The sequence below is a fragment of the Vanellus vanellus genome, assembly GCF_965231255.1.
Source record: "Vanellus vanellus genome assembly, chromosome: 5".
Classification (NCBI taxonomy): Eukaryota; Metazoa; Chordata; class Aves; order Charadriiformes; family Charadriidae; genus Vanellus; species Vanellus vanellus.
Window position 1 is genome coordinate 62,962,047 of NC_138910.1, and position 26,962 is coordinate 62,989,008.

Here is a 26,962-nt window from a genome sequence, read left to right on the forward strand (position 1 = left end):
AGTAACATTAACATAAGTGAATAAAGAATTTAAATTAAAACCAGATGTTCCTAATGGCATCTTCAAAACAATGGAATTTTTCAAGGTTTTGTGATTCAGATAACTTCACATTAAAATGTAACACAATTCTGCCGTGTATCAGTTTATCTCCGAGTTTTTAAAATATAAGCCTAGAAATATACAGTAAAGTCCTCTTGTATTTCACCATAGATTTCAGAATCATAACCTGTACTGAAAGAATGACATTAAAATTATTCATAAGACTTTTTTTTCTATTAGTATCTTTGCAAGATCAAATAATATAAGCACATACTGCTCCCCTTCCAGGTTAACAAGGTATTTTTCCTTTCCAAATAACTTAAATTACAAGGGAAACAGAGTGATGTAATTTAACCATAAGCATATGCACTTCCATTAGAAAAGTTACATTTTTTAAATGGCAAAAAAACCCTATTATGGCCTACTTGGACATTGAAGTTGCATATACAAAAGCTGAGAACAAACTTCAGTGTACTGAAAAAAATCCCACATTTTTAAACTGCCATAGCTACTTTTCTCATTCTTTCCAAAACACATACAAAGCCCAAACTCAAAACAGCTCAATTTCATACTGTTTCTGTCACGTGGCATAGTAATTACATCAGTATTAAAAAGACAATGGGCTCCATAATATATTCCACACCCCTGTGAGAGTTCAATACGGAAAACAAGCAAATCTATAGCATAATCAGTGCAAAAATTTCTGAAGCAAGACAAATAGTATCCACATTCAGGACAGACTTAAACCTGGAATGACAGGGTCACATCTGGCAATACTGACACCAGACTGCATCCATTTCTTTTTGAGAGCCAATCAAACAGCCAATGTAGAAATTAAAAGGTACTTCAGCAGGAACCTACCTTCTACAGTTATTTCCTTCCTGACTAAACTAATAAAAGTACAAGGGTATTCACACTGAAATACAATGGAGATCAGAAAGGTATATATAAAAAAGCATCAAATCTAGGTGCTTTATCTGTGACTGAAACAGAAATGCCTTGGTCACTTTTTCCCTCTCAGAATTTCTCAGGATCAGTTTTTAATCATCTTCTAATCTAATTATTTCACCTCCTGTCCACCTACTACTTCCCTTTTAATTCCTTCTTTAAGCCTCTTTTGTACAATTTACCCTACTGGGATAACTTCACTGCTTACGCAACAGGCAGACACTGAGTGCCTTCTCCTGACCTAATCAAGAAATACTTTGGGACACCAATTTAACAGCAACATTTTAAGCACTATGTTAATTCTATACTCCATGCAAATCAGCTTGTTCCGTTGCTCACAGCCACAGAAAAAAACACTACTGCAGTAAATAATTAGTAGATTTCTTTCCTAAAGACTTTTCTGAAATAATGAAGAGTAAAACAGTAAAAAACACAATACATTGGAGATGTAGTTCGAAACTCAACTGCATATCAGCACAGTAACTTGGAACATATCACAGTATTTCCCTTTCAAAATCCAGTTCTAACCAAAGAACCCCATAAAACTAACCCTCCTTACTACACATCAACTGGTAAGTAGAAGAAAGTGGCATGGTCTTTTATTCACCTAAAGACATGGAACCTCTCCTTTATACTACAGCATTGCCACATCACACTCTTTATGTCCTATATGGAAAATCCAACTGTGTACTTTCATTCTTCAACACAAAGTGCTACTCCTGTCTTTACTAAGTACTTACTTCACTAACTCCTCAGGAAATTAAAATAGCAAAATATTAAACAGGAAGTGTTACATCTTGGTAAATAATCAATGTTCTACGAACTGTTATAAAATGCTAAATAAATTCTGAGAAGCAGCCTCAAGTATTGAATAAAACATGAAATAATGACAAAACCACAAAACCATTTCTTTTACACTGAATAAAACTGTTACGTCTTTTCTTATTACATTGACTATAAAACTGAAACCATCTAATTGCACATGGGAGTTCCAAGTTTGTTTTTAACATCATGAGCTTGATTAAAAACTCACGGAAAATCGAAGTTTCATATCTGGGGTGCCTTAACAATTTATATCCTAGCAAAAACATTTTCAAATCAGTGATTAAAGCATGTCAATTTGTAATCAAAAACACATCAGGATTTTGTGGTAGAAAAAAAAATACAAGAGAAGTGCCTTTTCTCTAAGTATCTCTTTTTTTTATTTCACAGGTCATTATGTATCAATGTGTAAAACCATGCTGTCTTTTAGAAAGAAAACAAATAAAAACAAAATGAAGTTTAATTAAGTCATTTTCTTATCTGTGTCAGTACCTGAATTCAATGCATCTTTAGCATATAATGGGAAAGTAAAGACACTCCCCAGACACCCATTTTTTCCTGAAGAGAATGATTTGGGAAGAAAGCAAGAAAATTTCATAAAAAGGGTTCAGAGACAACATCATATCATTCCTGCAAAGGAGGAGAACACTATAATTAATATTATTTTATTTGTAACTATTGTACCCATGGGTCTTAGACAAATACTAAATATTTAAAATGTTCAGAAGATAATTTATCAAAATACAGTTGACTAAATTCTTCTGTACCACATGTGATATCACAAAAGAATCACATGAAGGATTTATTTCCCAGATGCTTTAAAATAAGCAAAATTATTATAGTTTTACAAGAGCAGAATGGGCAATTCATTAAAAAAAAAAAATCACAAGGTCTATTGTGACAGCAAAATTTGCCTTCATAGCATAAAAAAGCATAGGCAAAATATTTAACTGATAAATTGAGATACATTAAATAGTATTTTGTACAAAGATTAAGTGTGTCCACTCTCCAGCTTCCAAGTAAATAATTAAACTGAAACAAAAGTAGCAAAAATGAATCAAGTAAGTCAAGAATATAGTATCTTCACCTGTCAGCAGTATCCTGAAACATCTCCTTGGCGATTAAATTCTCAATGCAAAGTTTTTACTGTAGAATGCTAGATTACTTCTATTTCTTTACTCTAAAGTAACTTTTCTCCTCTGCAAATTGAAAATAACCTTGTACAGTCTAGAAAGATTTATATAGGGAGAGAAAAACACAATTTGATATTCCTATCTGAAGGAGTCATCCAGAGAACTAGATTTTAGCCCAAGTCATTTAAATTAATGTAATCCTGATGATAATAGCATGAAACACAGGTCAATTCTTGGCATTTCTTAAATTGCCAAAAGAAAGCCTGTACTGTAGTGAAACTTATTTTCAGCTCTAAAAGTTATATTGGATTTGTTTTATTGTAACTGTTAAAAACTCGGTTTTCAAATTAGATTATATATAAGCAGGAAGCAACTCACATGAGATGTGCCCAGAATTAATACTTACACATTTTGCATTAGGCTGGAAATACTCATTTGATATCAACAGGTTACAATTAAAAATGCACTCCTGATAATAAAAGGGTTTTTTTTCTTACATACAAACAATCCAAAATTTTTATGCCTCTCAAGCATATATACGAGCACAAACCAATAATAAATACTTGAATCTCTAGCATTACACAAAACAGATCATTCACAAAACAATCAAATGTATCACCCAGTTCATAGAGGCAATCACTAGCAACAAGAGAGCAATTTAAAAATAATTTAAGGCTCTCTAACCTGCTATGCTTCTCAGCATCCATCTTTATGGGTGTTACCATCATTAGTTTCATTTGTTCTTCTTGTATTTTAAAATCATGCTGAGATACAATATAGTAATACATTAATAACCATACTTTTAACTAAGCCTGTATGAAGTGTTTTGATTGATAAGGAATTTTATTGCTCCTGAGTATTGCAAACACCTCACATCAAGGATTCAAAATTCAACAATAAACTAAAACGTTGACTAAAGTGTTTTTCAACATGCTGCAAAACAGTTTTCCTGACTTCAACAAACAACTGGAGAGATTACACAATACATTTATCACCACATCTGCATAGTCATCTCTGATTTCTGAATTTGTGTATCTTCGAAACAATTCTATTCGTATTTACAACTGCAATGCATAAACTAGTAATAACTTTTTTTTGCAATAAAATGGATATAATAGATAAAGAACCCAAATGGAAACAAGTAGATTCCCAGTAACTACAGCAGAATGCTGAATAGCAATAAAACTAGGAAACAACAATAAATGCACAACTAGTACATAAATATGGAAGTGAAAGCAGGCATGTAAGATCATGGAGAAAATACTAAATAAAGGTGTTTTTCTCAAGATGTAACTTAAGATTCCTAGTATTAATGTAGGGTAACAGCATACCAAATGTAATTCAAATTAACTGCTTGCAACTGAAACAGTAAACCCTTTCCAGCCAGATGAATGTAATCTGATGAACCATACTACCTTGTGTGTCAAATACAGCTTTACTGGAAATCATCATAGAATCACAGAATGGTTTAGGTTGGAAGGGACATTAAACATCATCTAGTTACAATCCCCTTACCACGGGCAGGGACACCTTCCACGAGACCAGGTTGCTCAAAGCCCCATCCAGCCTGGCCTTGAACACCTCCAAGGATGGGGCCTCCACAAATTCTCTGGGCAACCTCTTTCCAATGTCTCACCACCCTCACAGTAAAGAATTTCTTCCTAATATCTCATCCAAATCTACCCTCTTTCAGTTTAAAACCATTACCCCTTGTCCTATCACTACACCCCCTGAAAAAAAAAGTCCCTCCCCATCTTCCCTGTGGGTACTCTTTAAGTACTGGAGGGCTGCAATAAGGTCTCCTTAGAGCGTTCTCTTCTCCAGGCTGAATAACACCAGCTCTCTCAGCCTGTACTTCATAGGAGAGGTGCTCCAGCTCTCTGATCATCTGTGTAGCCCTCCTCTGGACTTACTCTTTCCTGTGCTGAGGGCCCCAGAGCTAGACACAGGACTCCAGGTGGGGTCTCAACAGAGCAGAGTAGAGGGGGAGAATCACCTCCCTCGAACGTCTGGCCACACTTCTTTTGATGCAGCCCACGATACGGTTGGCTTTCAATGTCTTTTCATGTATAGTCCTTGAGGTTTAAAACCAAAAGATAAACTCATAAACTGCACATTTAAGCACTATATAAAACATATCTACCACTGCTTCCACTCAAAAAAGTTAAAGTAACAATGGCTACTGAAAAGCATTCTTCATATGGCAATACTTATTATGAAAGACTGATGAAATATTAACATGAAAGCCTTCAGTAACACCTTTTTAAGATGTTGCAGATGTTTTATACCATATAATAGAGATGATAAACCACGGCTCATACAAAGCCCAAATGAAAACTGCACAGATCAGAAAGCATGCTGTATGCCAAAAGACAACCTTCTTACAAATAACTTTACATAACTGGTACTTCTCCATTATTAACTTGCCATGCTAGCTCTTTATTCTTCTACTTTCCTCATAAAATACAAGTTAATACTAAGAAGGCAGAGCAGAAACTACTGCTTTTGAAACAACTGAATGAATTTTAAGTCTAAAGAAATTTAAGATTATGAATAAAAATAACATAAGAAGATAGTCTAAACAAACTAAAAATGGAGCAAGCGAATTGTCAGGAAGTTCTAGCAAATGAAGATAAAAAGAATTTGTTTTCAGGAAAAAGAAAAGCAGAATCTCATGGCAAAAAAAATGATTAATATGTTAGGGTGCCATTTCCTGGTATAAACTTACTATTGCATTAGCTTGTTTAGCAGCAGAGAATATTGAAAGATAAAGGATCCAAATTTAAGCATAGCCCCAAACTCTTTACTTATGACAGGAATATATAGATTTTTATTTAGATTTTTTCAAGTGCTTTCATCAACTCTACAAAATACAGTAATACCTCAAAAAATAAGATTTCTTTCAATTAGGTTAATCTGCCTACCGTACTACTTTGAGATAATTGAAATCAACTGGAAATAAATGAAAAATTTACAAAGTGCTCTTGAAGAAATGCTTTAAAACTCAACACCTTACTTAAAGAACAAAAACCCTTTTACACCACATGAAATAATTGTTTTACATTGATTCTTTTAGGACGTATGAAGTCTCCAAGTATTCTGTCTTTCCCTTCTATTTCATTACTGTAACCAATAAGACAAAAAATTAGAGAAGTTTAAAAATATGCATCACCCATTCCACAATGTTTGATGAACAAAAGATATAGCCAGAATTGAAGAGAAAGTATTCCACAACAGACATATGGTGAAATTAATTACTGAAAAGTCACCTACAAATCCACTGAAATTATTAACAAGTTCGAGGGTACATTGTATTGAGCAAGAGGAATTACCAACCTAAGAAAGGATAGGAAGAAATGATTATTATGAAAAGCTATGCTGTCTTCCTAACAGAGTAAGTGGTACCAGTCCTAAAAGTATCACAGGCAACATCCAAACAACCGTCAGATTAACTTGGAGATATAGGAGGCTGATTCTCTTCTCACAAATGAACATATGTCAGCAAGAAATTAAGCCTCTTTTCCATTGACCTAATGAAAAAAAAAAACAGTCACGAAAGCCACAAGTTTCAGGTTTGACTTACAGTCTGATTATGTCTGCACGATAAAAGTTTGAAATGCTAAGCACAAAGTACTACAAATAGTCTATCAAGAACACAAGAAACATTTACATGCAAGGTCTTCATTAGAAATTCACTGTTCTTTTTTTCCCAGCATCGATACATTAATAGCAGTACTCCCACCTGTATAAAGATTCAGAATTAAAACTCAAGGATGAAAAGTGTGTTTGAAGCACTGATATTCCATAGTATCTCATTATTGAAAAAAGCATGAATGTCGGCCATTTGGTACTATCACCTTCAGTTGATTACATAGTTTCTCAAAAATTGCCAGGCATTTTATACAAATGATGTCAAGATGTATTCGTTACACAGCCTACAATTACAGTATAAACCAGACAGAACATGGAAAAGTGTTTTATCTAATCACTAAGCATAAATACCACTGGCATCTCATCTGTAAGATTTTATTTTAAACCTCTAAGAAAATTACTTCAGGTCAGCTATTAAAATTTCAGTGAAATTGAATAACATCCCCTCTGAGCCAAAGTAATTGAAAGTCAGTGGGTGCTAAGCCATCCAAGCACAAAGAGCAGCTAGCACACAGCCCGTCATTGGTTTATTTGCACCTACTAAGGTTTTAACATACAGAGCCAACTCCTGGTTTTACAAGACTCCAACTGCAATCCCCTGATCGGATGTTTCTTCTGGTAAAAACTTCTTAATACACACAACTACTCCTACGTCACTATTTCCCTCTCAGGAATGCAGAAGATAAAGCCGAAACTTTATAGGGAATCATCCCTGTATCTCTCAAGTGCTAGGCTAGTGCCCCAGCAACTGCAACATTGTTCTTGGAAAGAGATAATCTTTACACTCCCTAGCACCAGTACCACAGTAAAAATGTGTCTTAACCATTTTAGAAAGAAGTTGCCCCTGTTATTAGAGAAAGATCAGTCAGGAAAAACCTACTTAATATTAACAAAGCCTCAAACTCAGGGAGATGGGTTAAAAAAATCTAGGTTATATGAATGCAATACATCAGCAGGAATGAGAACAAGGAACACAAAAGGCCTTGCAGCTTTTGCAAAACAAAGCAGCAATCACGCTAAACCAAACAACCCACAACCCCTATTTCCTTAGTCTCAACCTGAAGACTTAATCAGACTACCACACCTCTTGCTACAGGAGCAAATATTTGAGTATCATGCCAAAGAGTAAGGATACTTCACAAAATTGCTTGGCTTGCCTCACATGGTGACATTCCAATCTAAGTTTCATGGAACCATACAGTCTACGTTCCCTTCGTATTACTTAGGAAGTAGAAAAATCCCAGGCATTTGGATTTTCCTGATAAGTTACTATTTATCTTCAAAAACTAATTTTTCCTCTTTTAAACATGCCTTCTTCTTAGATACGAGACCTAACCAGATATTCCAGTCTGGTTTTCCACATTTTATTACAACACGCTGAAGAACCCTTCAACACAAGTTCATCCTTTTCTTCCCTCCTCCAAATTTGTAACACGTTCTTGACCATGCTGCACAGATCTCTCATGTCATCATCCACTCCTTAGCAAATTTCCCAAACAATAAACAACATAGTTATTAAGATAAAACTTTTAACTAATTAGATTAATTCTAAAACATTTGAGAGTAAGATTTTCACCATTCATAAATCAAAGTACTAACATATATCCTACATCACTGTCTAGAGCAGTCAAAGCTCATAAGCCTGAAAAGAGACCCCGTTATATTAAATAATTAAAGAAAATAACAGAACGTCAGTAATTTTTACTGATCTAAATAATGCAGTACAGCAACTACGATCTACAGGTAGAGCCAGGAAGCTTAGATGAAAAGTGGTAACTCAGGATATACTGCACACATTTAACCACAGAAACAGACTGGAGGGGCTGGGCAGGGTGAGAAATAGAAGACTGTCCTGTAAGATTACCTTGAAGGCGGCATTAACGCTGCAATATCACTAGAGTATCTGCAGACTTAATCAGCTTTCCAGTTACCCCCTCTCAAGAAAATCTGCTCTGAGAAGTTCCTGGTATACAATACTCACTCTCAAGCACATTATTAAGTTTCACTGATGCTGCGAGACCTTTGCTCATAAAATGAACAAATATTGGTAAAATTAAATATATAGACAAGCGTCTGCACTATTACGGTCTAAATAAAAGTAGATCTGAAGGGAAAGAGGGAACCCATACTCAGGTCTTCAGAACAAAACCGTCTTATCAGTGCTCGTTAATGGACCTTCATACACTTTTCTGTTTACTAATCATGAATTTGAACTTATTTTCAGAGAAAAACTAAGATAAAACACATTTCATTAAAATGCAGATAATGTGCATCATCTCTTATCAACTACTGCACTTTATTGCTTTGTACCTTTTACAAACTACAGTCTTAACCTTTAACTTTTCTTTCACTTGAGCATTCTTTCCTGAATCTCAAATCTAAGTTCCATCCTAAGACTTGTTCACAATTTCTACATCTTTTTTTTTTTTAAATCAGGCTCTTTCTAACCATTCCTATAGCTGCCCTCTTTATCCATTCTCTATCCATTTTACTCCTCAATTACAGCAACATCCTTTTCGCTGGTACCGAGATGATCATTTCACCCGCATATGTTTCTTGAGCGTTATCTCTCCTTGCCTCTTTGCATCCTTCTCTATTGCATCAAACATTAGCTTCTTAACCTCACTTTCAAGGGCATTGCTGGCTTATTCCAGCTCTATTACCTCATTATACTAAAGGATTACTGTTTGGTTTTCATGAGACTCCAACACTCCCTTGTACATTTCAACAAGTATTTCCTGCATTCTCTTCGGCTGCTTATGTGCTAATCCCCTGCAAACATTACAAAGGTCCACCCCATCGCTACCCTTTGCTTGCAAGGCTTACCAAAAGAAATGGCTAAGATGCTGCAGTTGAGATCACTGCCCATCATGCTGAATATCTGGTTTTGCACAATTCTGTCATTTGGCATGATCAGTAGATGAACCATCTTCTGCTGGAATTGAACATCAACTGAATTGGGGATGGTCTTTATACTCTGTGTTTGCATAGAACAAAGCACAACAGAAACCTGCTACATGACTAATGGTTCTAGGCACTAAATAAATACAAACATAAAATACATTCCAACTATTGATTACAGATATCAAATACCCTAAATATTCCTCTAATTGTGACTGACTTCATATAGATAGGGGAAAAAACTGCAGGAAAATTAAATGTCATAACAGATAGCTAAAACAGGAACAATTTTTCAACTTATAGAAAAAAAAAAGGCGTTGAGCATTATAACTATTACAACTTCCTCTACCGGAATATTCCTCTTCTGCAGAAAAAGCCAACTGTCTCGTAGCACAGATACTGTCTTGGATTCGTATGAATCCAATTCATATGAAATATTTTCCTACTACGCCACAGGAAAACCCTATGCCACCTAATGCAAATGCTTATTTGAAAACATTATTGGAAAAGTAAAACACTATTTACCTTCTTTAAAAGAAATGAAGGATCTGGGGGAAAAACTAAGTGTACGAGAAGCATACCCCATATTCAAAGGAAATGCTTTCAGTTACTCTGCCAAACAGAATTTACAAAGTGAGATTTTCACATCCACTTGAGTTGGGCACCCATCATGAATGAGAAAGAATCCAGCAATCAAATGCTGTCTTTCCAAAAGATTTACAAAGCAGATAAAGACCCAAAAGGCACACCCATCTTCACTCACATCTGGTTCGCCCAAGTATGCCAAAAGCAAGACTGCCTCTCAACTCTCTAGTGCAATTGCTGTCATATTTCAGAAGTTCTTCAGTACTTAAATAACACTCCAAACTCAAATCAAGTGGATGTCATTTCATTGCACAATGATAGAAAAGTATTGTTTACTTAATATGGAACTACAAAAAAGCTTGTTGTACTATTTCTTGGGTACCAGCCGATGAAGTGATTTGCACAGTACCTGCCTCCTAAAGAAATACTTGGTAAGCACAAGCATTACATGAAGAGATACTATGACAAAATGGTGAACTTTCTTGTTAGTACACAGCAGATTTTACCCATTCAAGTGAAGAGTTTTTAAATGGTTACTTCAAGTAGAAGAGTTTTTAAACGGTTGCTTCAAGTGGACAGTCTGATCAAAGTGAATTAGGACAAGTTATTAGAATTAGCACCTTTTTCTGGTTTGCTTTTAACATTTTAAAACACTACATTGCTTTGCATTTGCACATTAAAGAATGCTAGCGTATTCTGCAAATGCAGGTATTGTTACAATATTAATTTGATTTTAAAAACCCCAAACTTTACTCCAATTTTACAACCCAACTAACAGAGAGGAAAAATAAGTTTACTTCCCAAGACCACACAAGAGTTCCACAGTAAAGCCCAAGAAAAATTTAGGTCTTGCTATATCCGCTTCTTAGCTCACTGTAAGACTGCACTTTCCCTTTGAAAGATTTAAAAAGTAACAAAACTATGTACAAACGTACAAACCACAATGTTAGAAAGCAGTTTTAGGAGTCTAATGCCCTTTTTATTGTAAATGACAAACCAAAAGCAGCGTTCTGACTAAAGAAAAAAAAAACTCAAGGAAAAGGTATTCATGAACCTCACGTGCAACTATTTCAAATTTCAATACTATTGAAAATTAATAGAAAAATAAGTACACCTGAAATTAAGCCCGTTGTTGTTCTTGTCACCTAGCAGGAAATACAATACAGCTGCCACTCTCCTCTTAAAACAGGACTTGTAGTGGAGACAAAACAGCAACCCAGACTAACAAATTTATTGCAGATAATTCCATAAACAAAGTCAGTGTAGAGGGTCAGCATTTTAATGAAAACCAGAAGGTTTTCATTAGCATAATACTTCTTTCCCCTTCTCCTCCCATCCAGCTGAAGCACTGACATGCATCCGAAGACAAACCTCTAAACTTTCTGCCAAGAGAGCACTGGGACTGAGGTACGTAAACTCACAAGGGGCAAAATGAAACAAGCTGATTGGAATTTCAGCTTTCACTGAACAAGTTGTTCAGCAACACAAGGAAAAAGCTGAACATATCTTGACTTTGGGGAATTCTTTTTCTACCAAAAAGAATTCATGTTGCTGAAAAAGTATGCACATGTATGCTATGAACAATGAAAATTTAATCTGAAATGTGTTAAAGAACTTACCCTCCATAAAAAAAAAACAACAAACCAACACAAACAAGCAAAAAAAAAACCGCCAAGCAAGCAAACAAAAGAAAACACCCCCACCCCCCATTACTTAATTACTGGCTTTACCAAGCACATTAAAAAACTGCTCTGCAAATATAAGGACTAAAGTATTTAACTACTGTATTAATAACTGACGGTTTCATCTGATCAATCCAGTATAAAAACTAATTTAAATAGACAAATGAACTTTTAAACATTTTCGATTTAGTTCAGTATGTCTACAGCATGAGTGACAACTCTACACAAGCATTAACACAAACCTTCTGCCTTCCAGTATTTACTTGCAAACTGTTGAGAGCACAAATCATCCCTACTTGGACACCCCTCACCAAGAACAGAAACCTGAACACATTGACAACAGACTCTTGTCTACTCTTGCTTTTCTCCATCCCAAGTTCTGATGATCCTTTTTGCTGTTCCAAAGGATTGTTATTTTGACAGATACACTCTTGAAAGAAATCCTCTGCTTGGCTGAGATAAAAGATCCTGCAATCTCAACCAACCTCCTACTATTCTCACTCAGGAAATCAAGCTGCTAGCCGTAGCATTTAGATTCTTGATAGAGTCAACTCTCAGATTTTGTATTATGAGTACGGATACTACACACACTTTCTAAAAGACAGAAATATTTTTCCAGCATTCAGCATTTCCAGATTAGTAAAGTCCCTTTTACGTTTGTACAAACTTCCTTGAAGAGCACACACATTTCAAAGTACATGCACAGAGGGGGTCATAAATAAAAACAGATGCCATTTTAATAGATATCAGGTGATAAACAATTTTCAAAACTGAAAAAATTAATTTCTAAACAGATACTCAAGGGCACAAACACGTATGCATTCTTAAATTAAATTATGCTCCACTTCAAAACCCAACCGATAAAGACTCAAGACAATGACTCACCCCTTCCTGGAAAAATCAGTAAAAAGGTCAGATGTTTATGAACCAGACAATTGCTGGAAAAATACGGACAAACATTATTTCTAACTAAAACTCGTTACAATTGTTTTCATTCTGGCGCCTGAAGTAACTACACATGCAATAATCAAGTACTTGATTCTTACATAACTTTCTATTTGGAAATCTCAGAGGTCTTCACAAGAATGAGATAAGATGCACAATTCTCCTTGTGAAAGACTGTAACCTCCTAGAGGTGAAGCATTTTATCCAGTATCTTACCCGTGACAGAGGAAATGTATAGCCATCCCATGCATCTGGAAAGCTCTGTAATTTCATACTTTAGCCACAAGACGCATTCCTTGCACACATTTGCAGACCACAACAGCAAGAACTCTGAGTGAAAGAGAATCCATACAGGGTACTACTTGCAATCTTTTGGTTAAGTTAAAGGAGAAATTAAGGAAAAAAAAAAAATAATCCATGTTTCATCTCACAAACACCTAGGTATTAAATAGAATATTGCCTTTAACATAGTATATGTTAGCACATTGGAAAAGAAGTTTACAAAAGATTAAGATTCAAAAGCTCAGAAGAATTTCCACATGGAATACAGTTTGATATTTAGAATTGCTTTCAATGTTTTTTTAACTGTTTAAAAAAACAATTTACTAGTATTAATTATGCTAGTGACCACATAAACACAGTCATATTAATTGTAGAGAAAATTTCTCAGTTTCAAACTGCCTTGAAAAAACATTTTATTTAGCTAAAAAAAATAAAATTTCCTAATCTAGTGAACAAAAATATGAGAAATTAGCTACTTTTTGAAGTCAACTTTTTCATATTTACATTATGTGGATGTTTTCCATATAATTAAACTTGGCAACTTTTAAGATTAGACATCACCACCACACAATTAATCTTCTACAAAAAGAGAATACATGATTTTAAAACAAGAAGGAAGCAATGACTGAAACAGGCATCGAAGGCATAAGAAAATTTTTAATAGCTTTTCAGTTGCATCAGTAGTTTTTCAATTTTTTTTTTTTTTTTTAAATAAAACTTGGGTTTAGGCATAGAATGAATTCCGTTCAAGGAAAAATTAAAAAGAGCACATCACTAAATATACTTTGATCTTTCTTTGCTCAAATGTAATTCATTTCTAAAATAGTATTCTACAGTGCTAGTGGTTTCTTAATTATAAAAGATGGTGTGCTTCTGGCCCCAAGGAGCTCACAACAATAGTATCATTAAATCTTCTATGGCCTTTTTTTTTTTTTAATCATAAAATCTTAGCACAAAAGCCCTCAGCAAAACTTCTGCTTTAAATATTTATCAAGAGGTGAGAAACAGATGGCTAGACTGGTTTCACAGACTGAAAATGTTCTGACATGGTATTCAAACTCTTTTTTCTGCCAACTGCTGTTAAGGGGTTCACAGAGGTTCGAAAGACAGAACATGCATCAAAGTTGAAAAACATCCTTCCTGATTTTTTTAAAGAGACAGCACGAACTCTTTAATTAATTTCCAAGGAAGCCACTTCAGAGTGCCAATCACAGAGTTCCACTTGTCTCCACTCATTAAGCCAAGAACTTCATTATCAACCATCCTCCAGTCTCCAAAGCTCAGTGAGCCTTTAGTGTCAAAGCAAACGCACTACATATTCAATTTGAACAAAACCCCAAGACAACAATAACCAGATAAATTTTGTTATGTTAATGGTATTTGTACACTTTACACCCATCAGAAAAAGAAATCCAGATGTACCAAAACACACAGACTCAACAGATGGTCATGCTGAGTAGATTCTTTAACATATCAGAATCCCTCATTTTTATTTCCAAATATTTCAAGTTACTAAAAAAAAAACCCACAACTGTAGTTTCATTCATCTACTCCTGCCTTAGATATTGCAGTACAGTTTGACAGAAGTCAGCAGTATGCAATTCTGCCCAGGACTTCAATGTGTAAACCTTCTTACTGCTCATGAGGTGAACATAAGCATGTTGCATTTGAAAAAGAGCATGTTAAAAAAGTTAAAATTCTGAAAAGCGTATCTAAATAAACAGCAGCAATTTTCTATTACAAAGGAAGCACAGCAATGTTACTTTGCGATTATGTGCCCCCTTTCATCAGATGGTTATTGCTTTACAGATATTACTTAGGAAAAAGTTAAATATTACAGATAAAATTTAGCACATAACAGTCAAATTTCTCAGAAAATATAATTTCAACTGGATTACAGAAGACTAGACATCCCAGTTCTCACTACTCTGTTCTAACCATTAAGGGAATATTATCTTGCAAGGCAGTTCACTGAAGTATCTTAGTTTTTGTGTGGACACACCATAAGGAATACGCTGCAAAGCAACCACAAAGATAAATGCACTAATGAGAATAGAACTATTTGTGGAATAATACTTTCAAAATGGAACAAATTTTTTTTGTTGTGATAAAAAAAAGCATAAAAGGGGAACACATTTCACATTGCATAGAAAACATTGTAGAATAAAACAGTTCTGATGACAGAATGGCTTAAATGAATCAACATTTATTTTACTATTAGTAATTCATATTATTTCATACAATGCTATCAAAAGAAATACATTCATAATTGGAAGCAGTAACGCAGCAGGGAGCACGCTCTTTAGCCAAGACATACTGAAAAGCACAAAGTGCCTCTAATTACTTCAGTCTACTCAAGACATACATGTTTTGGCCAATGCACACCCACTTCAGAGAATAGCAGTGTACTTATAAAAATGGTCGCTTGAAAAACAAAAAGCCATATAATCCATGAACAGAAATAGCAACTACAGAATTCAGAGAATTAGAAAATACTGGCCCATCAAAGAAAATCTCTCCCTTGTCATATCCCTGATATAACCATCTAAGAAATAAGAGTAGCATATGCATAGTTTCAATACCAGAACAGCCATATTAAATAAGTACCACATAAATACCAGGCATGAGTTACTTTCCTAATTCCCTAATTTTTCTTCTGGCTCCTTATTTGCCTCTTAATTCATCCATGCACATTTTTTACTTCATCAGAAGTAACATAAAGATTCCAGAAAAAAAAGAAAAAAAAACAACAGAGCTGTGAATCAGCATAACATACCACTAAACAGCATACAGAGATACAATTTTAGAAGGCAGGGTTAAGGAGATATTAAAACACCTGATACAAAATCATCAGATTTGCCTCAGTGAATCAACAAAACCTACACACATATTTGCAAACGTTCTGAAAAACTGTCATCTGGGTACCAGTCTTGATCCTGAAAAAAATCCACAGGTGCAGGCACTAATGAGGGAGAGCTTTAGGCTCAACGAGGTCTCCCAAAAACCTGTGCAGAACAACTCTCTGCAGCTGGGGACTCAACACCATGAGCTGCTAGTGCCCTGCTGCCATTAGCAAACCCAGCGTGGCTGGGGCCGCCTTCTGAAGCTGCATGAATGCTAGCAACAGGGAACCATGAAGAAAAAGCTACAGTAGAACATAAACACATCTAGTAGTTTATTTACTCCTTGCTCACAGCCCTGTCTTTGAAGCTCCACAAATACTGTTTTTTCCTTGTGTTTTTAACCTAGATTTAAGCTAATTTTTAATTAATTTGTGTGCCAGATTTTTTAAACAAAATCTTTATTTACCCAACACAAGTTGTTAAAACAATTAAGTGTTCAATCAGCAAGAGAAGCACTGAATATTTTTCCAACTAAGAAAAGAGTTTGCTTTATAACCCTAATAAGACATGTTTAAAAAAGTATAATTAGATTCAACAGGAAAAAAAAAAAAAACATTTAAAAGGCACACTTTAATGCAAAAGCTTGTATTGTCAGGGTCTGATTGTACAGTTACAAACAGACCATTTTATGCATAGTTACCTCAGTAGAGTTGCAGGTATCTTCCCAATATCAAGCAAAAAGTATATTAAATTTTGCTGAAATAAAACCATTGCAGTGAAACAACATATAGTAGGTCTAGATAAAATAGTTTCATGATGCTGTGAATGAAATGCCTGTCATTAAAAGGAAGTCTGAGGTCAAAATCCACCTTTCTGTATATATTTCTTACGCACAAAACTGAACACAAAATAAGAGTAGGAAACCTTAACTGTCATTTCCAAGCTGAACAAAGAAAATAAAATTAAGATGCTGCCAAAATGAACAGACATGAGTAAGCCAAAACTCTGTTTTCTAAAGCAATACATACTTAAATGCTTACAGAAAATTCAGTGCTCTCCTAAAATGCAAACCCCCACTCTTCCAAAACACTGACCTACAACCTCTCATCTGAAGTATATACAAGCATTAGCTACAAAGACACACTTGTGCTGCCAATATAAATCATGGCTTTTACTTACTACTTACTGTTAATATTACAAGACGTTTATATTTGTTTTGTTACAGCGGTGCTGTCAATATTTCACAAGTGTATTTTATCTGAATTCTCATCATGTCTATAAATCCTAGTTAAGTACAAAGTACTGTAGAAAACACTAAAGTAACCCCTCAATATCTTCAAATCAGGCTTCTCCATGAAGTACGTTTGATGCAATGCTATTACATATTCATTTTGCATAGCCAGACACGACTTATTTGGGTAGTTTCAGGAGCTTCACTGACCCAACTCCTACACCCCACCCATGTACTCTGCCTGCAATGCCACAGCTTGCCTTTGACTCCCCGGCTCACTCGGGCAACTAGTTCTCTCGGTGCTAAGCAGATCTTTGCTCCTCTGCAGACTAATAGCCCTGCACTAGAAACTACCGATAAAGGAATTTAATTCAACTTAAAAAAAAAAAAAAAAAGTCTAACTCTAGGGCCAAGTTGAGGTCCCAAATAGACTTCAAGCTGCAATATTTAGCTTTCTGTATTTTTTTTTCTGATGGCCAAGTGTCTGTACTTCACAGTAATCTTTAGTCTTTAAAAGCAAATAAGCGAAGGGCAGGCTACATTTAAAACGGAGACGTTAAACCCGCCCGCCCTGGTACGTTTTTGTGTTTTTTTTTTTTTTTTTTGCTTAAGCTTTCCCACGATCAGTGTCAGCTCCAGTTATAGCAGCAGCAGTAGGAAATCTGATAGAGAAAATAAAACATCCCACAACCGCCTGAGCGCAGACGGCGCTGCGTTTCGCTCCGGCACATCCCCCCGGGAGAAGCCCCTTTACCGCCCTCGGCACAGCCAGAAAACCTTCGGAGGAGGAGCGGAGATTTAAGAAAAGACCTAACGCAACGCAGACACAGGCGTACAGACACCGTCTGTCTTCTTGCTGCCAATTCTTCGCATTTAAAAAAAAAAATAAATAAAATACAATACAGTGTTAGCCAGTGTTCCAGGGTACTTTTAGAGACAAAAGCTGTGTAATAATAGCTGCTTCCAATTAGGGGCGACCGCTCAAAACGCTTTACTCGTCAGAGCACTCCGGTGGTTTTCGGGAGAGGAGCGGCCCCCCCCGACCGCTCGTCACCGCCGCCCGCGGGGTGGCCGGTGCGGGCCGCGGCCGCAGCCCCCGCCCGAGCCGCGCCGGGAGCCGCCTCACGCCACCCCCCGAGCACGACGCTGGCCCCAGCCGCCTCGCACCGAGAGAGCCCTCCCCTCCCTTCGCCTCAGAGAAAGGGGGAGGGCGGGGGGCGCACACAAAGAAGCCCGACCTGCTGCGACCGTTACCGGGAGAACGGTGGCGGACGAGGCGGTGACCGACCCCCACACACACTCCTCCGCCTCGCCTCACCCCGCCGCCGTGAGCGCCATGGCCGCGCCCGGCGGCGCACCCTGGACGAGGCGCTCCCCGACCCACCGCCCCCGCCGAGCGCGCGCCCGCCCGCCCCCCGCCGCCGCCTCCTCCTCAGCTCCCCCTTCCCCAACGCTTACGCCAGCTCCCCCCCCCCCCCCCGGTGGCCTCCCCCCCGCCCGGTGCCCGCCGCCCCAGCGCCGAACAAAGCGCCTCGGCAGCCGCCTCAGCTCCGGCCGCTCCGCGCCTCCCCCGGGGGAAGCCGCCTCAGCAGACAAGGGAAGGCGGCGATTCCCAGACACAATGAGAGGCGAGCCGGGACTCACCCACAGCTCCGTGCCCCAGCTCATGGCTGCTCCGCGGGCAGCGCCGGCTCCAGCAAAGGCGACGGCGGGGGATGAGGCGTCGGCCGATGAAGGAGGGGGGTGTCCCGCCGGGCAGCGCCGGTGCCCCCGGTCACTGGGGAGAGGCGAGAGGCGGCAGCGGCGGCGGCAAAGAACGACGGTCGCTCCCAGCTCCAGCTCCGCCTGGCTCGGGGAGGGAGGTGGGGGGGAAGCCGCGGAGGAGACTGGGAGAGGGGCGGGCCCGGCTGAGGCGGCGGGGGGACGGGACGGGGTGAGGCCGCCGCGCCGCGGGGTGGGGGGGAAGGGGAGGCCTGTCGGCGACCTCGACGCCGGACCTCTTTAGGGAGGTCCGGCGTCGAGGTCGCCGACAGGCCTCCCCCCAGCGGCGCCACAAGCACCCCAGAGCCGCAGGGCGGAGGGGTGTCGCGGTGCGAAGCGGCTGCCTGTTTCCGTCGTTCCTTATGAACGGGGGGGGGGGGGGGGGGCCTGCCGGGATGAGGCGGTGAAGCCCCGGGTCTTTGAATCGCGCCCGGCGGCGAGGCCTCCTCACCCACCCCCCCAGGTAAAAACGCTGACTCACGGGCGGGAGAGAGGCACCTTGCTCACCTGGCGCGGTGGCGAGGAAGAGAAATAAACGGAGGGATTTATACATACATATATATATTATTGTTTTTAACCCCACAGGTGTGTTCAAGTAAATCATAAACTGAGAAGTTCGGGAATGCGAGGCTGACAGAATCTGAGGGGAAAAAAATAACCTATTGGTTATTTTTATTAGTTGGATGAATTACATCATCGCATGATTGTAACAGAGTTTCCTCAGCAACTAGAAAAGGAGGGGTGTTGAGTCCTCATCAAAGATTATTTTTTCCGCCGAAGTGCTGTTATGAAGCTGCTAATGGAAAGCAAAGGCTTTGAAATCTACCTGAGTTAAACTCCCCTCTTCAAGGCATCAATTTCCAGATTTTCCTCTCATTTTTACTTAAAATCATTTCTATAGGCTGCAATAAAAACTCTGTGAGAATACTGCTGTCTGAAGTCTGTATATCATGAAACAAAACTGACTTAAATCCAATTATTTTTTTCATTGCCAAGTCACCTTTCAGGTAATGTTCCTGTGCATCACGCTTAGCTTAGGTTTAGTCCTATTTTCTATATGAAAGGAACACACAAGTTCTTCTAGATCGATACGAAATTACGGTATTAGAATACTATTACTAACATCAGAATTTATCAAAATAAGCAGATGAGATGACAGATCAACAATGTAATTTCTAGAGTGAAGTGTTTAATCACATTACACAAGAAATGCATTTGGTCTGTGGGGATCCACAAAATGAGTAAGTGTGCCACATGCTGTGGTGGCCTAGATGTATGTTTTAGCAAGCTGGTGGTCATATAACCCCAAGATTTTAGACTCTGAAGATTAAATTCCACACTGGGGCACACTTCAGCTGAACTCCAACACATCAATTCAGTTTGTAGGTTGCATGCTTTGCTGAAAATATTCACCAAGCAGAATACATGTTTAGGATTTGGGTAATGAAGCAGAAATAAATAAATGATAAAAATGATGAATAAATATATATTTGAATTCACTCAATTTACATGCCTTTCAGGACTAGGAAAAAATAGTTTCCATTAAATGCTGTGAACTTCAATCAACTTTTTGCTTAGCTAACCAGTTCACCACACACCTTTATATGATTCTTCAAAAAAATATAATCAGGTGATAAATGAGATGACCTGGTTCAAAACATCATTAAGTAAAAATTTAAAAAATGTGCTTATTTTGTATGCTTTTTAATACATCTTTTAAACTATTACCTATGTCGTAACTTGCTGCATAGGTAATAATTTTAGACAGAGGGATTTCAAAATCTTCAATCGTGGACTAAGTAGAATCCATATTCTACTGTGTCCTAACCAAGGTTTATAAATGCACCTAAGGATCTGGGGACCTTTGGTTTTGGATGCCTGATTTGGCACTTTTTTAAAGAAAAAAAAAAAAAAGCATAATTTTGAGAAACAAATGTACACTGAACCTTTAAACACTGGGGGTGAGAGTCCTGACTATTTAAGTGAATAAGAAATTTGCTGCTGGCTTCAGGACAGCCAGGATTTTTCACTTCCTGGTCATTTTAGGAAAACTCATCTTTCCAATTGTTTCAGCTTAGATATCTAAAAATGAACCCTAAAAAATAATTTTTTAGTTAAATTTTTTTAAACTTTGAAGCCCCAATGGCGTATTGAAAATTAATCTACTGGAAAATGGATCCTAAATTCTGGATCTATAGATCCAGAAGCTTTGAAAGTCAGGCACTTACTTGGCATTCAGATTTGAAATACTGGCCTTTCATTGCATGCAACATACATCAAGAGAGTTTCCAAGTGTAATATATATTTTTATATATATTAATATTTGTGGTTGGTTAATTGATACCTGAACCCTCAGGTTCTTTTACTTAACTCTAATTTAAGAATTAACTAATTACTCCTATTTCTGCAAAATGTGCAAGGCAAACATTCTCAACATGTCAGGATTTGTTTTCAATTCAGAGCAATATAAGAAAATTGAATGTTTTATGGTGACCTCTAGCCATTTTAGGAGAAGGAAACTGCAGCCTGTATCATAGGTACATAAATACAATACTTAGCTTCCCAGTAATGCTTAAAAAGCCTAGTTCTAGCTAATGAAAGGCTTTCCCAGGACAAACAGGATTCCTTCTTTCCATGCAGCACTCTTCAAAAAACATCTTTACCAGCCCTAGGGTAAAGCGAGCGTCAGGAGCTGAACGACGTTGCAGAGATTCTGCGTAACTTCACAACCTCCAGAACAGGTTGAGAGGCTGCTCTCTGAAATACTGCGTAAAATAGGATAGGCATTAATCACAGCAACATCTGGGCTATACCTACCTTTTAAGACCATATGTACACTATAAAGAGGAGCATTCAAAAGATATTCCTGAACAGGCTTTGAGTTAAGATAGCAACAGAATAGGAACCTGTATCGTTGCATTAAGGCAGCACTGCAGTCTGGCTAATTATTCATGTTCAGAGGTTAACAATTAGAGTTGGGAAGTAAGGCTGATTAGGCCAGAAGCTGTACACATTAACATACTGTTTCTGGGACCCAACCTTGTGTTTCTGCATGGAAGCATGATGAGCCGTTTAGCTGGATCAGCTCCTTCACAACTATCTCAGATCTTGGACCTTCATTGTGCAATGTAGAAACACCCCTAGAGAATTAGCACAAAATCTGACTCAAAGGGTACAGTTCACAATTACCTGAGATACTTCTGATAGCCGTTGCTTCTTCAGGTAAAGTAAATGAAACAGATCAGGGAGGGTTGGACACTGTATATACACAATAGGGAAATGGAGGAACCATTGCTTCCAATATTCCTGGAAACGCAGTATTTCTTAGTCTAATCTGCACATATTATTATTTTAAAACATCAAAAAAACAATGTAAGCTTTTAAAGTCCATGTGATATAGGATAAAAACTTTCATAATACTTTTTATACAGTTTTCGTATTACAGGATTCGAAAAAATTCAAGTGCAAAGCCTATTTCTTGCCAACAGATTTCAGTGGCTTTATTAATGTTTTAATTGAAATATGGGCACAACTGTTTTCAAGATTGGTTTTTGATTTTTAGTTTGCTTTCAACCTGTACTGCTTCCAAAAACTGAAATACATTTAAGTATCGGGTATGTATATGGAGATATGCATTTCACCTTTACTTAAACTAGGTGCTGCCTCTTCATCCGTAAAGAGATCATAGCTCATTACAAAAATAAACTACAAAGGTTTGTAAATTAGTTAAAAGACAAAAAGCACTCATCTAAGTTAACACAGAACCTGGAATTTGTAAAAAATATATTAAGACCATGTGACCAAATAAAATTTTAACTCATTAAAAATGAGACTTAGCAGTGTAACACATAACACTTACCATTTCAGCTTAGCGAGAAGTCTGACATCAGTCATCATTCGGCCCTTTTCCTGCTTGAGTACACTCTTGCTTTAGGAGATCTATATACTGAGCTATGCTGTCCTGCAGTTCGGCATTTCAGGATGTGAAATGACCTAGCTGTAAGATGAGGGAAGGAGTCTACTGCATCTCCGCAGGATATTGCCGGAAACATTACAATTAATCACTTAGAATTTTGACACTGTCTCCATTATCAGGGATTGCAACTGGCCCTAGGCCCAGAAGTAATTAAACAAATATTACCCTACAAATTTTTAGTCTTCTAGTCACATCCTTAAAAACATTAGTCTTGGAGGAAAAAAAAAAAAAAGAAGATAAAGTCTCACCAAAGGCACTCAAGAATACATTAAAGGCATATTTAAGTAATTTTTACACGCAACAAAGGCTTTGTAATAAATTGCATTGTTCTAGTATCCTTGTAAACCACTAGTAGTTTCTGGAAGGTGATAACTTCTTTTTAGCTTAGAAAGTTTACTGTTTAGCTGTTTCCCCACCATTGACTAATTAATGCAGGCTTTAAAAGAAAAAGAAAACTGCCTGATTTTATTTTTAGACTGAATCCACATCATTCCAATAATTACAATAGTATTTTGTTAATTCTGTTCAATTCTCAACAGAATCTACTTAAGTTTACAAGTGTACCTAAGGATATTATCTTGGCAGAACAACAATTTGCATGATTAATTTGGAGTGGCAGAAAAGCTGTCTGGCACTCCCTGTGGGCACACTTTCTAAAGAGAGAAGCAGCTTAGCTTTCCACTGCCACAAAAATCAGCAGGACCAAACAAATTACTTCCAAATATCTCTTTCTCGGTGTGAGGTGCCATTAATCCTTTTCTCTGCTAGCCAGCAGTCTCTTTGTCATATTAGCATTGGATTTTTACTCCACAAAGAAAATGAAGTGTTGCAAAACCCCTAAGTATTATCTCTTTTTGCTTCAAAACCAAAAGAATTTAGCCCCCTCCCCCCTTTACACATGTATTTCCCCTTGAAGGGGAAATGTATTTCACTTGAAGTGCTTTAATTTTTAAAAATACTCATGTTCATAATGCCTCCGTGTGGTGAGTAGGTAATCATTATTTTACAGCTCAGGAAATACTTTGAGACAAAAGAATAGGTGTCTTGACACTTCAACTTGTGCTGAGTTCTCCACGGACTTCCCCGGTCTCCCAGAGGCTGGTTACTTAACCGTAACCAGCAGTACGCAAAGAGTTTGTAGCTGTGCATATGACTAGAGGCTTATATCCACTGGGTTCCTATTTCAACTGTTAGGCAAAAGAAACTTAAGTTTTACTCTGAGTACCGATTTTATTTTTAAGCAAAAAATTAGCAAGAAACTGTATTAGTTAGACCACCCCACCTCTGCTTCGAGGCAGAAGGAAAACTGCACTTATTAGTGCAGCTTCAGCCACTGCTTAGGGTGACCTAATACTAATTTTTCTGCTATCTCTGGATTTGTGTGTGAAGAACTATACCTCCCCCATCTTTTCCAGTCTGTACTGAAATGCATTTTATATAGCATAAGAAAGGTATGTTTCTTCTTTTTCTCTCGTCTCAGCAAGAAAATCTGAAAGACATCACCAGTGATTGGATAACAGAACTGAAAGGAAACTACTTACATCAGCTATAAATAGGAGGAAAATGAGAACTTCCATCTGCTTTTGTGAAATATCCTGTGTTCACTCTTCTTGCCTGCACTGCAGCCAAGAGCACATCTTTCCATGCCATATGTAGCAGAGAAAATGTGGTGTCAATCAGCATCAACTAGCAATATTCTAAGTACAAGCAGCCTCTTATTTCACAGGAATTTGCTTTTTTCCAGTGAAGCAAGACTATCATGTGATAACTTAGCATTTCCTTTTGATAACATAAAACTGTACCCCAAGCTGGAGGTTGGACAATTATAAAATATCAGGGAATACCCATAAATCATGATCTCAAAACATGATTTTCAATTCTCTAATGCTTGCATTACCTACTCGAATATTATAAATCCATTTGCTTTCATTGCACATACTTTCAGAATTATATCAAAACATAACCATAAACGCCAGGGCTTTGCTACCTTAATTTCTGGTATCTCCAGTTCACCTAACCCACATCATCTTTATTCTCCCATCAACCCCATCCATGCACGTTTCCTTACATTAAGAGAACATTAAGTCGTATCTAATGTGCAGAGTTAGGGATAGCTATGGTGAATTCTGATTTTTCAAATTTTTTCATTACCGTATTATCTACAGGCATAAAGACTATTAGGTTTGAGATAACAACCAAAGACTTGAATAGTAACTGCTATCTGCATCGATCAGCTAGCAGCTTTCAAGCAGAGTGTATGGATTGACATACTGTATCAATATTGAAAGATGGAGAGTCTGTCATGGTACTAATTCAAGCTGTAGAAAAATGAACAGTGGATGAATGTGCTGCTAAGTATCAGTACCACCCATTTTCAGACTTGCTAAAATATTTTATTATCATCTGACTTAGAATTACGATCTGAAACACAAATATATATGCAGTTGTGCAAAGTCTGCCCTAACATTTGAACATAATCAGTATCCTGGGTTACTGGTTAATCTCATTAAAGGAATTGTAATTTAAAAATGGTTCATGAATTATCATTGTAGACTACAAGGTCCAGTTAACAGGTTTTCAGTAGTTTCAACCCATTTCCTGAACTTGGCAGCCACCTGCTGGCAAGCGAAAGAACAAGCAGTATAACATAATACCAACCTGTTTCTGCTGTAATCAATCAGATCCTATTTCATTGAATAAGGTATGAGTTACATTAATTTGAAACTGAGAAGGTCAACGATCCCTTGATTTTCCTACCTTCCATACCACTGCAAGCCTTGACTCCTCTCTTTTAAAGGATTTAATTTCAGAGGTTTATTTCAGGTGTCCCTCCCTTCTTATTTTAAATCTGTGGTGGTTCCTCCTTTCTCATGAGAATGTTGATGTCCACGTTGTACAATACCGCATTTAACTGGTGCATGAAAAACTGTCAAAGGATCACAATCTGGAAAGAAACTCAAGAGTAATTCACATATGCAAGAAAACTCTCTCCATCCTATTAATCACTTTAAAAGAGGGAATGAGAACGCAGCATGCTGTGCATAGAACAGATATCCCAGTAAGCAAATCAATTACCTTTCTATGTCTCCCTCTCACATTAATAAAGATAGCTACAACTCCATTTATCATTCTTATTTGTTCCAAGTGAGATTCTGATCAGACACTAACTGCAGAAATTTTCAAGTAATCCCAAAGAAACAAAACAAACAAAACCACCACTTGTTTAGGAAGGAATTTTATTTTCGTGACTTGGGGCTCTATTTAACTAAATGTAAAGACCAATGCCTGCTCTTTGGACTTAAAAGGCAGACCAAATCTAACAGGTATCCAACTGAATCCCAGTAAGAGTCTTTCTCCCCTTAGTATTTGCATATTCTTTCCTTTGAAACAAGGTGAGATGCAAAGGGAAGGATTTCTTAAGTCTGTTCTTCTCCTTCCCTAACAGACTCATCTTCTAGTAGCCTGGGGTTTTCCCTTTGGATTTAACTCTACCTTTGGTACTCTCCTTATGTCCAGGTCTCCTCAGTTGATTAATTTTTGAAAAGGAAATACACAGAACATAAGGGTTCAGTTGTGTTGCTACTACTTTTGTGTCTTTAATAGCTAGCCCACAAAAATAAGTTACCATGTCACTATTTCCTATGACCTTTTTTTTTTTAACACTAAAAAATGCACCATTTTCAGCACCAAGTAAAAAATTTGACTGAATTTGAGGACTAAACTGCCCCTCGGGGTTGGAATATATACACCACTGAGGCAGGTTACAAAAATATATCCAAACACAGATAAAAAAAAAAAAATCTATTTCAGCATTCAGAAGCTTTATTCTGCATTCATAAAGGAGACACTTAAAATATGCTATTATAACACAGTCAATACCACAGATTTCGTTTTAGGGCAACGTCCAATTCTCAATCCCTTTTTCACATCATTAAAGCAAAAACACAGTTAAAGCAGTCAATGAAATGCCCTCTCCCTCCAGGCTTGTCTGCTACTATAGCTCTTCCTGCAGGACTGTGTGATTCATGCCCTAGATCCTTTTCATCTAAGAAGGGAAGCCAGTTCATTTTCCTGAGAGAAAAGTCTGAGGGGTGATTTTAGTCTCAGAACATCAACTAACACTTTTAAAACAGGTAAAATAACATTTTTCCACAATTTGGAAA

The 26,962-nt window shown here is 37.5% G+C and overlaps 1 protein-coding gene across 2 annotated transcripts in view; it reads right to left on the minus strand.

The window, feature by feature from the left end:
- Positions 1-18,876, minus strand: part of FNBP1L (formin binding protein 1 like) — a gene marked incomplete at its 3' end in the record, with an annotated part of 58,385 nt that extends 39,509 nt beyond the window's left edge. For both annotated transcript variants that reach the window (XM_082483638.1, XM_082483637.1), the window contains exon 1: positions 18,707-18,876. In XM_082483638.1, coding sequence (XP_082339764.1) covers positions 18,707-18,730 — 24 coding nt within the window. In that variant the 5' untranslated portion in view covers positions 18,731-18,876. The remainder of the gene's footprint in view (positions 1-18,706) is intronic.
- Positions 18,877-26,962: the final 8,086 nt, after the last annotated feature.